The 15,606-nt window shown below is 46.4% G+C and overlaps 2 protein-coding genes across 2 annotated transcripts; one reads left to right on the forward strand and one right to left on the reverse strand.

Moving 5' to 3' along the window:
* Positions 1-77: 77 nt before the first annotated feature.
* Positions 78-12,654, forward strand: phtf2 (putative homeodomain transcription factor 2). The gene is made up of 20 exons (XM_088289063.1): positions 78-365; positions 3,763-3,843; positions 5,984-6,040; positions 7,146-7,215; positions 7,286-7,444; positions 7,573-7,738; positions 8,256-8,417; positions 8,543-8,774; positions 8,840-8,983; positions 9,133-9,289; positions 9,363-9,433; positions 9,496-9,624; positions 9,701-9,786; positions 9,853-10,045; positions 10,147-10,278; positions 10,593-10,679; positions 10,768-10,923; positions 11,003-11,098; positions 11,180-11,305; positions 11,386-12,654. The coding sequence occupies exons 2-20, from the start codon at positions 3,799-3,801 to the stop codon at positions 11,404-11,406; spliced, it is 2,289 nt and encodes a 762-aa protein (XP_088145189.1). The 5' UTR covers positions 78-365; positions 3,763-3,798; the 3' UTR covers positions 11,407-12,654.
* A 1,466-nt stretch (positions 12,655-14,120) lies between these two features.
* On the reverse strand, positions 14,121-15,366 carry ndufa12 (NADH:ubiquinone oxidoreductase subunit A12). The gene is made up of 4 exons (XM_088288463.1): positions 15,234-15,366; positions 14,957-15,042; positions 14,780-14,867; positions 14,121-14,357 (listed from the first exon to the last, which is right to left on the reverse strand). The coding sequence occupies exons 1-4, from the start codon at positions 15,320-15,322 to the stop codon at positions 14,183-14,185; spliced, it is 438 nt and encodes a 145-aa protein (XP_088144589.1). The 5' UTR covers positions 15,323-15,366; the 3' UTR covers positions 14,121-14,182.
* Positions 15,367-15,606: the final 240 nt, after the last annotated feature.

Below are 15,606 nucleotides of genomic sequence, written 5' to 3' on the forward strand. Positions count from 1 at the left end.
CCTTTTAATTTGTTTTAAAGCGGTTTAATAAAAATAACACGTTATTCTAGAATGGTGAACTGCACTTCTTTTAAGTATTATGACTTGCGATTGTTGTCTCCAAAAGCAAAACTAAGACCGCAAAAAATTGTGGAGGTGCTTTTGAGCGGTGCTTTACGGCCGCAGCGAGTGAAGTGAACTTGTATTTTCGCGTTGCCAGTCACTCGACTGCGGACGATCGCAACGTTGACAACCCGATCCAGTGAGCTGACGCCGAGCATCTGAACACCATGAACCAGGCTGGCTAGCAAGCTAACGCCCCCGTATAGCTTTTCTTTTCATCCCCGTGAGCGGCTACAATCGGAGCAGCGTTGACCGTCGGCGAGGTAAAAGGCGCCGCAGCCGCGCAGTCGGCTGCATGTCCGGGGCCAGGGGGGGGGACTCGGGGGGGAGTCTTTGTGGCTGCCGGTAGCATAGCTGCCTTGCTAGTTAGCTCCCAAGCTAGCCTCTTTTCGTTGAGGCGTTAGCTTTATAAGTGTGTCACTAAACGTTAACGCGCTCATGAAACGGACAAAGGAGAAGAGCGCGTTGCAATTTGCGTTGCTCGTTGAGATGTCTAAATATCACGCTGTAAAAGCTACAAGGGCACCGTAGTTTACATCTGCAGCTTTAAACTTGCACTAAACATATTAGGTTGTTCTGACTGGTATGCTGCGAAGTTGACTTATTACATAAAAGAAATGAAGGAACTTCTCTCAAGGAATTGCATGTTTTGCACTCCTATGTTGTGTTATCATGCACGTTAGAAATAATGTACTGCAAAATCTTGATACTAATATCTCTCCAAGAATTTAACCTTGAAAGTCTTCCTGACTCATTAAACTTGACTTTTACTAGCAGCCTTCAAGGAGCATTCTTTGCTGGATGAGGTCAAAAGGTGACTTTGTCAGCTCCCCTGCATATTTCTTTTGTCAATGAATGTGGTACAAGCGAGGTGTGTTGATGCTTAAATGACAGATGGAAGGTGAGACTTAAAAAAAAAAAAAATTCAAGTTGTATGTATTCCGTGCAGGCTGTGACATTGGCATCATAGAGTATCTTTGTTGCCATGGATACAGTTGTTTAGATTGTGATTCGGGTCAAAGGTTACTTGTGTTTTGGGTGAGTTGTCGGTCACCTCGGATGCTCGGCGGAGCGAGCCCGCCGCCCCGCGGAGATGGTTACATCACTTGCTGCATTCGTTACATCACCCGCTGCCTTGTGTCACAGCTGCAGATGTTAAAAGTGTGAATGCAGGCGGAGGCGAGCGACGAGCATCCTTTTTTTCCCCCCTCGCTCATTTTCAAATGTTTTTCTCCCTGAACAGCAAAATATTGGCGTGTGATGCGCATGTTTGGTGCAGTGTCGCTGCTTTCAGCTGTTTTGGGTGCTGCCTGACTTCCAGTGTCAAGATCTTCGCCACCCCTGTTATGTGGCGTTAATAACCATGCGTTGTTATAACACTTTGATGAAAGGTGCATTTTTTTTTAACTCCACCCAAGAACATATTGGTCAATATTGTGGCACATTCTTGGAGAAAATCTTGACCAAGGCTGTCTTCTTGCATTTTCACTTCCCTTAAGTGTCACGAACGCCCCAAAACTTTTGTGCATGGGCTGACTCGCACGGCTAAGAGGAAGGAACCCGTCGAGTTGAAAATGTGATGGGCAGCACAACGAGTTTCCAGCCTAAGAGGATGTCAGTTTGATCCCCGTCCACTTAGCGGGGGCCGACGTAAAGTCTCGACCCTTGTGGGGCGACACCCTCGATCGGGGCGTGCGTTTGTTTGGCTGGCTGACCTCGCCTTGCATAGCTCAAGCGGGGGCGGGCATACGTGCGTGTTTGTGTGCTCAGCCTTGATTTGGCAGCCTGGCGCTTTTTCCAATGTGGCACAAGAGATGTAACCGGCACCCGTCATGAAATATGGAGCACCCGCAGGGAGGGGCGCGAGGGGGTTGGGAGGCAGCTCGGGTTCCACCTCTCATGTTAGCGGAGGCAGGAAGGACGTCTGGGTTTATGTTTTCATCCTGAATGAGCCTTCACAAGCTCCCTCCCAAAAAAGTGGTGATGGTTTGCATACAAATCAATTTTAGCAAGCAGAATTGTTCAGCAGCAGCGGTTCCACGATGAGAATCCGTCACGTTGTGTTTGAAGCATTTCACAGCTGCGTTGAAAGTCGAGCCATGACAAATAATTGACAAAACAGATGAATTGATTCTGAAGATATTCGTTAGTTGTCACCCGAGTGAAATGACAGTGGATGACATCATCCAATTCCGGCAGCCATTATTTATACGGAATCAAACCCGCCTTGCACTTCCCACTCGACATTCTTGCTTACTGCCGTGAGTTCACACCTGTCTTTGGTTGCGTCAGCGTGCGATTTTATTACTTGGCGCACTCAGAATTGAGAATTTACCTGAGGGTGAAATATCGCAGCTTGCAGTCAGTCGCCAAAATGTGCGCAGTTTGCAAGTCATAAATGAGGCCGCCTACCATCTGCGTCTTGTCCTATTTGCGTCCTTCCTTAAATATTTAGTGCCATTTTTTTTTCACCCCCAGGCTCGTGAAGACATTCCTCCTTTTCACGGCCTCCTGAATATGCGCTCTCGAATGAATTCTTCTTTTTCCAGCATCTTCACCAACTTGTCGTTTCTGTTCAACTAAGTGTCCAGTGCGCTCGTTGGCTTTGGTGTCATGTGACTCAAGATGTCTGCTTGTGCTCAAAATACACACGCGAAGCCGCAGCATATTTTGGGAACGTTGAGTCTTTTTTTTTTTGTGTGTGTTTTGCCATGTTTTCTGTCTTAAGCGATGATCTTCAGTGCACTTCAGGCCATATTAGGCGACTTTCAAGGCCAATCGGATTTGAACTTGACGGATGAGTCCCATTTGTAAGTTTAGACAAATCCTGGCCTGACATTGTAATATTTTTTTTTTTTCAATCTCTTGTGCTGTGTGAAAATATGCGGTCGGCCTTGACACACGCACACAGTAAGTTGACATGATCACACTTATCTGCAACTCTCGAAAATGCGTCACGATTGCTGACTCACGGCGTGAGACTCTTGACAGCGCGAGAGGAAAAACAGAACGAGGCTGGAGCCTCTCACACGACCGCATCTTCAAACCGAAACACATCAACGGCGCATCTTCTCGCCCTCGCTTGCGCGTCGAGGCCGGTCGCCCCCACATGGCCTTGTGGCACTTTTTCCCGCTTTAGCACAAAGGCCAGACTTCCTTTAAATGCGTGACATCATCTCAGCGCCGCCGCTCGCACCTCGCCACCTGTTGGCTCGCGACGTTGCCGTCAACACGACGACGATGGTGGAAAGTGTGTTGTGTTGCGGCTTTAATACTCCAGGAAAAAAATTATTATTTTTTTTTTTACAGCGCAACAAGTAAAATGGAAGAATGTGTCTGTCAACAGGGTTGTGCGTGAACGCCCCGTTGTCAAGGGCGGAGTCCACGGCAGCCGTTTCTTGGAACATTCCGACTTTGCTTGTGCGCTTTCAACCACAAGCCTTGCTGTATTTGTACAACCATGTTACAAGCGTCTTCCAGTGTGCGCTCTTGTGTCCGCCCTTCCCCGGCCCCGCCCCTTTCTGTCTTAGTCACGACACACCTGCTTGCCTCCGTCGGGCGTGTGCGCTCTCATTGGTCTGTCAGCTCACACCTTCCTCTCTTTGCTCTCCCTCCTGTCTGATTTGTATTTTTGTGTGTGTGTGTGTTTCTTCCCTCCAGTCTAAGATGCCCCAGACGGCGAGAGGTGACATGTAAATGGCTTCCAAAGTGAAAGATGCCGTGGTGTGGTACCAGAAAAAGGTGAGAAGCTGCTTTCATGGAAACGTCCAGCGCTTATTTCACGTTTACGGAGCTTGTGTGACGTTAAGCGTGCAATCGTTCAAAATGTCTTTGCCGGGCTAATGAATTAAGATTCCGGGTCCCCGTCAACCCCCGATTGATTAAGTAATTGATTAGTGATGAGGGGTGTCCCAATACTTTTGTCCGTGCAGTGACATTTGTCCTCAAAGTCAATTCAAAGCTGCTCAGAATCCAAAATGTGCCAGCAAGCCGGTGTCGAGTGTCATCTTGTTCCGCGGTTTCCGATATCGGATCCGCCGGCGGCTTCCATCGTGCCCCCCCAAAAGGCTGACATTCAATCCCCTCCTCGCCACCCCGCAGCGCTCGCCTTACACGTCGCTCAGCCAGGTCCTTATTTTTTTTTTTTCCTTCCCTCGCTGTCAGACAAACTCGGCTTGGCACCGTGCGTCAACATGACTCACGTGCGTTGAAAACTGAAAGTGTTTCCTGGAGCAGACTTTTTAGCAGACTGCATTCAACTGAGATCGAAGCTTCAGTCTTTTCAATTTCTCCCACAGACGTACACTGAGTCTAAATGTGCGTAACTGCTGAGTCATAAATGAGAGACAAGTGGTGTGCTCGCAAGGCTTCCCGTTTCAAAACAGTTTGCAGTCATGCAAACTCAGAATGAACTTAATCCAAATTAGATTTAACAGATGTTTTCGCTATTAAAGGCCAAGTCAAGTAAAAAAAAAAAAATTTTGGATTAAAAATGCATTTGTGCAATTTGCTTTCGTCTTATTCCCCGGTTGACCGCTACGTAAGTAATTAGCTTGCTCATTGCTCTGTCGTGCTTGCACGCTGCCCCTTTGCAAACGCTAAGTGCAGTGCGAAAAAGACCTGAATGTCAACCATGACAATTGACAACTAGTTCTGGGCTGGATCTATTTAACCAGTTCATGCGTGCACACGGACACACCTGTCAAAACTGAAAATAGGCCACACACGTGCACACACACACACACACACACACACGTGCGTTGCCATGATCACGGGGAAACAAAGCATGGGTTAATCTCCTGGCCACGATGGGCCGTCTGACCCAAATTCCTTCCAGTTTGTTTTGCTCCCCGGACTTCCGCTATAATTAGCCCGCTCGCTCTCAGAGCAATAAATCCCCGTGTAGTTGATCATCTCCCCCATTAGCAGCTTTGAGGGAATTGATAATGGATTGGAGTGTTAATCCAGAGCTCAGAGATCCCCCCCACCCAATCTCTTTAGCAAAATGCAAAATGATGAGCTAGTCGTGTAAGTGGCGTACCGAAGCTCATATTTTTATGGTTGTTGTGTAACTGTTACTTGTCTGACATAATCCCCCCTCCCCACCTCACTACGTCGCCATGGCGACCCCGCGCTGCGGCAACACTCGGCCCCCGGCCGCCTTGCGGAATCTCGGCACTGCAATGTCAAGTGATGGCAAAAAGAGAGAAAGTGTCACTTGGACACAAAGCCATTCGGCAAACACGGACGGAGCGTTTAAGAGGATCAAGTCGCTGTTAATACCGCGGCTGTCAGATGTCGCTCACATGTCGTCACATTTTTTTTTTTTGGAAATAATGCTTCTTCTTTGGCGGCTTTCTTCCTTTGGCTTGACCTCGTCCAAGTTGAACGAGGCCTCAGCGTCTCCTCTGACAAACACCCTTTGTGGAAATCAAAGGCACGCTTGTTGTCTCGTTCACGTGTTCCTAAACTCGTTGAACACCACGAGGCTTGTTTGTTGTCTCACGAAAAGCTGCGGCGCTTTTCTTCCCTGCACGGCAACGCCAAGCCGGGCTATTAAGTCCACGTGACGTTGACAGATGACACTCGCGGGTGTTAATCTCGTTTGTGTGTGTGCATGTTTGCAATTAATCACTTTTGTGAAATCAAGTTGTTGTTTTTTTGTGTTGAAGCATTTTTGTTTTATGTTTTTCCTTCTAAACTGCAGCCTGTTTCTTTTGACAATTGCATTCCACTCCAATGCGTTGTTGAGTTGAATTCGAGGAATTGTTCGGGGCTAACCGAAAACCTGTTTTGAATTAGGCCATCCAGTAGACGAAGCAAGTTGTGCAGACATTTCAAAGTCAAATGAATTCCCGTGCACGTTTGCGATCTCTCGTAGATTGGCGCCTACGACCAGCAGATTTGGGAGAAGTCGGTGGAGCAGCGGGAAATAAAGGTGAGCTCTGCATTTTCGACGCCACTTTGCATTCAGCACTATTTTCTTTCCCCGTTTCTTTGAAATTCTGTCTGCTCCCTCCCATCTCCACCCTTGTCCGGTGTCTTTCCTTTTTTTTTTTTTTTAACCATTTCCTTTCTGCCCGACTTCCTCCTCTTCATCTTCACCCGTCCTCCCTGTCAATCGCCCTCGTCTTCAGTTTATATCGCTGGTGAGTATTGAGCGGCAGCGAGCACAGCGCACGTCGGCTCACCCGCGCCGTAGACTAGCACGACTGTGATTTTGGCTCCGTGTTTGGTGTGTTCACCCCACGCTTGCACGCAATCACAAGTTGATGCGTTATAGGATGGCCGAGTGGCTGCCAGGATGGCTGAGTGGTCTAAGGCGCCGCGTTCAGGACCCAGTCTCCCCAGGAGGCCTGGGTTCGAATCTCAAATTTCCCCATTGTGGGACTAATAAGGGGAATATTATTATTATTATTATTATAGGAAAATAAAAAAATCCACAAGTGGTGCAGGAAGCACCCAGGCGCAAATGTTTTAATTTCTTTGCATCTTTCAAATTGAGATTTGCCATTTCTATCCAATTTGGCGATATTATTAATTATTATCGTATGCAAAGAGTCTCGCAATTGATCCTGAGATGTTTTTTGACGTCGCTATAAAGATAAGAGGCCACGAATAGCCCGCAGATAAGAACACGAGCGGCCTGTTTGTTTTGAACGGCCGCGCCAAGATAAATCTGCTACCAACGAGGAACTATTGATTGTCTTGTTTGGATTGGCCTGAAGGTGAAACGGCGCCGTCCTCGGGTCGACATCTCGTCGGATGTCCTTTTAACACGATCTGCGGTGGCGCTAGCTCACTCGGCAAAGTGTGGCTCAAACATGCACGTGACGTGTGTTTGATTTCTCATTCACAACTTGTGTTTGTCGTCGCTCTAAAAAAAGGAGCAAATTGAGGAGGTCAGGCAGCGTCTCGTGTCGGTTCAGAACGTGCACCTTGATGCCAATAGTTTAGTGGGAATGCAACTAGCGCTTGTAGAGAGCACGGTGTGCCTCCCCCCGATATGTCGCCGTCGTTGACGTTTTGTGTCGTCCCCGCAGGGCCTGCGGAACAAGCCCAAGAAGACGGGTCACGTCAAGCCAGACCTCATCGATGTGGACCTGGTTAGAGGTGAGACGAAGCCGACTTCAAGTTGTCGATGAAGACGACCTCGCCAACATTCATTTGTGTCGCTCCGAAGGTTCCGCCTTCGCCAAAGCCAAACCGGAGAGCCCGTGGACCTCGCTGACTCGCAAGGGCATCGTGCGCGTGGTCTTCTTCCCGTTCTTCTATCGATGGTGGATCCAGGTCACCTCCCGAGCGATCTTCCTCTTGCTGTTGGCGCTCTACATGTTGCAAGGTCGCTCTCCTCAAACGAATATGAACTAACTCAAATTGGGGACAAACGCTTTCGTTAACAAAATGAAAAACAAACAATTTTTTAAATAATAATGAAACTTTTCCAAACTTTTGCGTCTTTGACCGCAGTGGCGGCGGCGCTCCTGTACGCGACGGTCCCGCAGCCTCACGGCATCCCCGCCACCGAGGTGTTTGGCGCCATCTGGCTCATGCTGCTGCTGGGCACCGTGCACTGTCAGATCGTCTCCACGAGGACGCCCAAGCCGGCCTCCAGCGTTGGCGGCAAGAGACGCAGGTGACGTCAAGACAAACGGTCACTTAGAGGAAAGCTTGTTTTCACCCGCTTTGATTTGTCATGGAGAGATTCTCTTCGTCTGTTTGAAATTATTTTCCCGTGGCTCACTCGTCACATTTTTTATTTATTTTTTTACCAAATTGTCACATTTCAGTTGGAACTGATCAGGCTCTCCATGATGAATACGGCGCTTTAAGTTTGCCGCTGCTTTGTGTGTTTTTGGAGTGTTTGCATTTTCCTTTTGGGAATGTTTGCGTGTCGCTTTGAAGTTTTTCCACTCAGGAAGAATCATCGGCCGCCGTCGACTGAAAGAGGCCATTAATTCAAATTCCACAATTTAAAATGACTCGCACGACAGCTTTTTTTCTTTTGATCTCTGTCCCTTCATCAGTCGTTTGATTCAGAACAACGATAAAATGTCACCGGATGATCGAAGACACAGTTGGGTTCATGCACGAGACTCCCGTCAGGCGGCCACTAAGCATGTCTATGCTCTATTCTTCTTTCCCGACTGAAGGAAGTTGAGGAAGGCCTCTCAGATGGAGGTGCATAGGGAAGGCGACGGCTCTAGCACTACCGATAACACACAGGAGGGGGCGCCGCACTCCTACTCGGCCAGCGCCACAAACAGCCTGGGCACTCTCTTCCACGATTTCTGGCATGATCTTTGTAAAGCTGGGTGTGTATTTCCCTTCTTTCTTTTTGAGTGGCCAAAGTGAGGCATGTTGTTGTGCTCGTCCTCATCCTTGCTTGAATCACTCGGGCGGATCGTCGGTCACTTATCATCCCATCTGTGTCCCGAAGGTCCAAGAAGTCCAAGCTGTCCATTGACAAGTCGACAGAAACGGACAACGGCTACGTGTCGCTGGACGGCCGCGTGACCAACCGCAGCAGCGAGGAGGGTCTGCAGCTGCACCAGGAGCAGCGCTGCGAACTCCTGAACCGCCTCGAGGAGGCGTGCTGGGCAGCGCGCGGACCGCCCTCGCACACACACGCCGCCCGCAGCGCCGCCCTGCAGCTCGCCGCCGGCAGCAAGGTGAGTCAGCTCGCGCGGCGCGACTCCCGCCGCAGTGTCGTGACTCTCCCGCTGGCGTCCGACAGGCACCCGCGTCGGACGAGGCGTCCAGCGAGGAGGACCCCGAGGCGTCCTATATCGCCCTCCGCAGGGGGGTGGAGAGACTTAAAGTCGACTGTGCACTGCGAAACCGCAAGAGCACACACTACAAGAAGCACTACATTGTGGAGGTGAGCTATTTGATTTTGAACGCAAGTGCCAGCGATTTTAGATCATTTTGATTGAATTTTCAAGACTTGTTTTTGGGCGTTTAGCAAGCTAAGAAGCAGCTGACAAAGGTTTGCGATTGCTATCTCTCACTGTCTTTCTTTTGCGTCAGGACGTTCCCAAGTCAGGCACCAGCTGCAGCTCCAGGTGCTCCAGCCTGAGGACTCCGGACTCGGAGAGCACTCGGCACGAGTCGGAGACGGAGGACCTGCTGTGGGAGGACTTCTTGCACTGCGCCGAGTGCAGGTCGTCGTGCACCTCGGAGACGGGTCAGAGAGACTTGAGATCCCCAAACCAAATTCCTCGCTTCATGCCTAACGTGAGAATCGTCCTCCTTCACAGACGGAGAAGGAGGAGGCGCGCCCGTGTGTCCTCCCACCAAGAAGGAGTACAGAGACGACCCTTTCCATCAGGTCAGCTGGAAATGCAACGCAAGTGGTCAGTTTTTTGTTTTTTAACATTTTCCTCTCCTTAGGGCCACGCCCCCTGGCTGCACAGCTCCCACCCAGGCCTGGAGAGAGTGAGCGCCATCGTCTGGGAGGGAAACGAGTGCAAGAAAGCTGACATGTCCGTCCTGGAGATCAGTGGAATGATCATGAACAGAGTGAGCGCACAAAAATCAACACCCGTTCACAATTTTGTCTTCCAAGAGGGAATTTTAACATGTTGGTGCGTTCCAGGTGAATCTCAACACTCCGGGAATTGGTTACCAGGTGTTTGGGAATCTGGTGTCAGTCATGCTGGGACTCACGCCGTTCGCTTACAGGTAACTTGAAAGACTTCATTGCGAAATAAAGACACGACAAATGTATTTGGCCGTATGTGTCGTCAGACTTGCTCAGCACCGCGACTTTGACCAGCTGACCACGCTCTCGGCCAATGAGCTGCTGTCCGTGGCGCTAGGGGGCGGCACCGGCTCGGACACCCTGGTGGTCACCATGGTAACGGTGAGCTTCATGGTGCGGGTGTGCCTCATCTGGCTCTTCTTCTTCTTGCTGAGCGTGGCCGAGAGGACTTACAAACAGGTGAGGCCAAAATGTTGCCATGATCACACTTGGGGTTTTTTTCCTGCCATGGTCGTAAGATATCAACTTGAAAACATGAAATAAATGTGTGTGTGTTTCAGAGGCTGCTGTTTGCCAAACTATTCGGTCACTTGACGTCAGCCCGACGAGCCAGGAAATCAGAAGTTCCTCATTTTCGACTGAAGAAAGTCCAGAACATCAAAATGTGGCTGTCACTACGCTCATACCTTAAAGTAAAATACGACACTACTTTTTCAGCGTGAACATTATTGGCTGCACGATTCTGGAAAAGAATCAAACTGTGTTTTCAAGCCACTAATATTGTTACATAAATTCTACACCCTCCCTCAGTAACTTTGCAAGAATTGTTGCAACATTCGCTAACGCTACAATTTAATACTTTTTTTGGGCCAAAAATTGAATATTTAGCACAGTAAATTATGTTCCCTAATTTTTCAAACTCATTCAACCCTAATAATTAAAATAAATTGTCCTACCATGCGATGTTGACTTGAGCACAATTAGTTGTTCATTTGTTGCATTGCAGCGTCGAGGCCCCCAACGCTCCGTCGATGTCATCGTGTCTTCCGCCTTCTTGCTGACGCTCTCGGTCGTCTTCATCTGCTGCGCGCAGGTAGCATACCGTACGCATTCGCCCCCCTCCTCCTTGTTGTCACGGTGATGTCAGTTGACGATGCTCATCGTCGTTCTCCGCCGCGCAGTTGCTGCACGTGCACGAGACGTTCCTGGAGTGTCACTACAACTGGGAGTTGGTGATCTGGTGTTCCAGTCTGTCGCTCTTCCTGCTCCGGTTCGTCACGCTGGGCTCGGAGACTAGCAAGAAGTACAGCAACACATCCATTTTGCTCACTGAACAGGTGAATGAAAACACACGCACATGCACGCGCACTTTTGTTACTAGTCCTGATTTTGTGTGTGTGTGTGTGTGTCTGTCAGATCAACTTGTATCTCAAGATGGAGAAGAAGCCCAACAAGAAGGAAGAGCTGACGCTGGTCAACAACGTCTTAAAACTGGCAACAAAACTACTCAAGGTGTCGAGTGATTTTGTGAACGTATCCAAAAAAAAATTTTTTTTTAATTGCACATTATTGATGTTGACGTGTTTGTTGCAGGAGCTGGATAGTCCGTTCCGGCTGTACGGTTTGACCATGAACCCGCTGCTGTACAACATCACACAGGTGGTCATCCTGTCCGCTGTCTCGGGAGTCATTTCAGACCTGTTAGGATTTAACTTGAAGGTGAGCGTGACCAAATGTCCAAACGTAAAGCAGGGGTGTGTGTGTGTGTGTGTCTAACGCGCGTGTGTTACTGTGCGCAGCTGTGGAAAATCAAGTCGTGACATTAAGATGACTGAAGACGACGACGACGTATCATTCGAGTGCTTTGACCTTCAACAAGCTATTTACCCACTCAGTGTTCTCACTTTTTATTTAACTTCACTATTTATGACATCTCACATTGCTCCCTTGTGCTTAAATTATTTTATTGTTTGTCATGAATATTATTATCGTGGCGCTTATTGTTGGTTATCAGCTCAGTCCGACATTTGAAGGCCGTTTTATTGTAAGTTGTTTTTATTTTGCTTTAAAGGTTACTCATGTGGTCTGAATGCTTTTGTTCATACACATCATTTTTTTTTCAACACATATGTTGGGTACGATTGAATACAATATTTCAGGTCACCGTGAATGGCGTAGCAAGTAAATCATGTGACACATTTCTATAGTAATCCATAATTGGCTGACTCACCGACAAAAATTTAAGGAAGGAAAAAAAATACAAATATATAAAATGGTAGAAGTAAGACTACAAATATGGATGTCACGTCAAAAACGGAACGTCTAATCCAAAGGGAAAGAAAAGTAACAAAAAAGTATGATTCATTTTTAAATGTACTCAAGTTGTTTTTATTTGAATTTATTTGCCCATTTCAATCGCCGGTGGGTTTGACAGTATTTCTTGTTCATATTTTCCCTCTGAGCCGAGTCAAAACACAAAACAAATCACAATGTAAGCTGGCGTTTTTTGGGGAGCCGACGTGATTGGGTCAGTCTACTTGCATCAGTATTAGCTTGTAACGTCGAAGCAGCCGGTTTATTGAAAGCAAAACAATCTGCACTTTATACACGTTGACGAACATACAGTGGATAATTTGCATCAGTCTCATCAAATTTAAATGCTGACATGTAATGTTGTCGTGTTAGCATGTTGCTAACATTATTATTATTCGGAATTGTGCGCATTGAAGGAGACCAAAGTGCTTGCTTTTCCTGATTGTTTGCTTTTTTTCTCTTCTGGTAAAAGAATGTATTTGCAGCTTTAAATACTTTTTGTCAAGCTGTACATTTTGTGTGTTTTTTTTCCGTTCAACTGTGCGCTTTTGTGGTCTCTTTATATTTTCAAGTTTGTTCTTCACATTTGTGGGGAGAAGAGGCATGTTTGAATATGTTGTTTGATTTTTTTTAAGTAACAAACGTATGTTGAAACATGAAGTTCAGACAGTCCAAATAATTTAAGTTTTTGAGAGGAAACTGGTCTGTTGACATTTTTTATAATAAAATCCAAGCGCTGGATGATAAAAGAAAATTAGTGTTTTGTGGGCTTTTTCACAGATTAAGCGCATGCTAACCATCACTAACCGACACGATTTTATTTTGGAAAGAAGCCCGGTCATTTACCGTCCTCACAGTGGAGATCTGCAGCCAGGTCCTCTTGACCATCGCTCCAATGACATTTGTCATGTCTGCCAAAAAGAAAATTAAAAATTCCATGAACTTGGGGACTAGAGCCCAAGGCAAGAGGTCTTAGACGAAGGATGTAGTTAAAGAGGACGTTGGGGTGAGAGCAGAGGATGCAGAGGACAGGGTTAGATGGAGACAACTGATTCGCTGTGGCAACCCCTGAAGGGAAAAGCCGAAAGGAGAAGAAGATAATCATGATAACTCGGAGTTAGAAAAGGCACATAATTTTGCAAAAAGTTGCAAAGTTGTCCAAGTAAGTAGCAAAATACGCTCAAGCGAAACAAATTGTGGACGAGTTTTTCTCGATTTGTGTTAAATAAACGCATTTAAAAAAGATAATAATAAAAAGCTCTCTTCCCTTTCTTTGATGTACAATTAGGATAGAAAAATACTCGCTCCCATACAATGGAGACAGCTACACTGCCCTCTGGCGGACACCCTTTATAAACACGTAAGAATAACTTGTATCCAATAAACACGCACCCGCTGATAGACAAACGCACATTCGACACTTCACACGCAAAATCGAATATTTCAAAATGTCATAATAAATGCAAATGGAAACGCAAACATTTTCTTTGATTGACAGCTTAGTGCTCCTTGGGCGTGCTCGCCTACGAGCAACCTTGTTCATATTGTTTTACGGTAACGAGTGAGTGAGCTTCCACAGACGTCGAGAGGAACATGAAACAAACTAAACGGCCTAAGTGTCGCAATTGTGCTTCTAAATAGTGTAGCTGACATATAACTAAATAAAATAGACAGTTTCAAAGTGTTTAAATTACGCCCCGAAAACAATCTAGTGGTTACCAGAAAACTGGCTCATTGTCCTTCTTCCTCTGCTTCTTCGTTTCCCTCTTCTTCTTCCCTTTTTTACAGATTACAACCAACTGTCCAGGAGCTCGCAAAGCCATTTGGCAAGTAAAGTAAAATGCAAATAATTCAAATGAACACAACACGGTGCTTCAATAGCATGCTGATCCGGGTCCCTCTCTATTTACGTCACGACCCTGCCCGGCAGGTGAAACCGCGCACCTTATGCTCCATGATGAGTCATCATCATGCGACCGAGTTGTTCTGGAGCGTAGTCCACCATATTGAATAATGTATTGTATTTTATCGAAGGATATAAGACACTAAAATAACTATAAATAACAAGCACAGCAAGTTAAGATTGGTGAGTTGGGACGTACATTCATTTTTCGTGTATTTGTATAGTGTCAATAAAAGTTGACTCTAAGCAGTGAAAATGCAAGCATTCCTGTTTGTCCTCATACAGCAACACTATAAGGAAAAACATGGGAAGGGCAAATATTGAAGACGTTTTATTGAGGTGTGGCTGTGTACAGAGAAAATGATAGAGGGGTGGGAGGTTCACTGGGCTTTGGGGGGCACCCACTCGTGGATCTTCTTGCGCGTGGTGGGGTAGGGCACGTACTGCTGCGAAGTGCCGCTCACATTGAACTGGTGCACCTCAGCCAGGAACTTCTTGGGCTCGGGTGGATGCATGGTGGGGGGGTCGTCTGTCATGCAGTGCAGCCAGCGATGCCTTGGGGGTTGGGTTGACATTAAAAGATAAAAGTAATGACACACAAGTCTTAACATGAACATGCAACTTCCAAAAATCTGCGTTTCATCATGAAACCCACAAGTATGTCTACATGTAATATGCTGCCCTCTGGTGGCAAAGGTGCACATACCAGAAGAAGTACAATACGTCAATGTGCGCTAAAGCGAAAAATCACCGATGCACAAACTATTTCATTCTTTACATTCTGATCAATTATCATCACAGTTGTAAATTTTAGATTATACAATACCGTACAGTACAAAAAAAGTAAGCACTTTGTTATTTTATTAATGTTTTATTGTGAAACTAAGTAGAAAAACGACTAAGGCAATTATGCCATTAGTCACGTTTTTTTAGTTAACGCATCAGCATAATAAATAAAAATAAATAAGGAAACGTACCATTCGGCGGGCACCATGCTGCCGTCCACCTCCCACAAAGTGTTCTTTCCATTCATCTCTGTGGTGTAGATCACCCAACGATGACGTCCTGGATGCAGAAGACCCAGGTTGAGAACCAATGCATCAAATGACACTGAAACAACTTCGTCGTTTTCCACCAAGTGTTCGCGTTCTTACCAAAGAAGTAGTTCTTCTTATCCTCGTAATATTTGTTGCCATATTTGTCCACACCAATGAGAGCTCCTGTCTTCACATCGTTGACCCTGTCACGTATAAAAGTCAAAAAGATAGTTTTTGTTGCGACTATTTTGAGGAATGGTAAGAGAAACAAGTGCAAGCTAGGCTAGTTAGTGACATGGTAACCTAGCTTGGCAACGTTCACGCATCTACAGTCAGCGTTAATTAAAATATTTTATTGTCGATCGTTCAAGACATAATAATTACTCTCATTCACCTCAAGAGTTGAAGAAGAAAGCCCCGGACACCGCCGTGACCTCCTAGTTGTCCTAAAGCCCTTCGGACAATATTGACATATTCCGCCATTTTGAGACGGAAATATTTGGTAAACGGAACGCTAGCGCAAAGTAGTAAAATGTCCGGTCTGCAACAAGCAAGTGAACATAATGTGTTCCATATGACTTAAAATTAGTCATCAACCAAAACTGGATTTAATTAATACCATTGTCTAATTAAAATGATTGTTTTGTAGTAAACTCTGCTTCCACTCATTTTATATTATACAATGGTACATATTAACGTGCACCTTTAGTGCTTCCATTATCCTGTAAGTATTAACACAGCAAGACACAATTATATTTAGATACTTT

This window comes from Idiotropiscis lumnitzeri, chromosome 2, assembly GCF_059441095.1.
Source record: "Idiotropiscis lumnitzeri isolate Australia: NSW breed Sydney's pygmy pipehorse chromosome 2, RoL_Ilum_1.0, whole genome shotgun sequence".
In the NCBI taxonomy this organism is placed as follows: Eukaryota; Metazoa; Chordata; class Actinopteri; order Syngnathiformes; family Syngnathidae; genus Idiotropiscis; species Idiotropiscis lumnitzeri.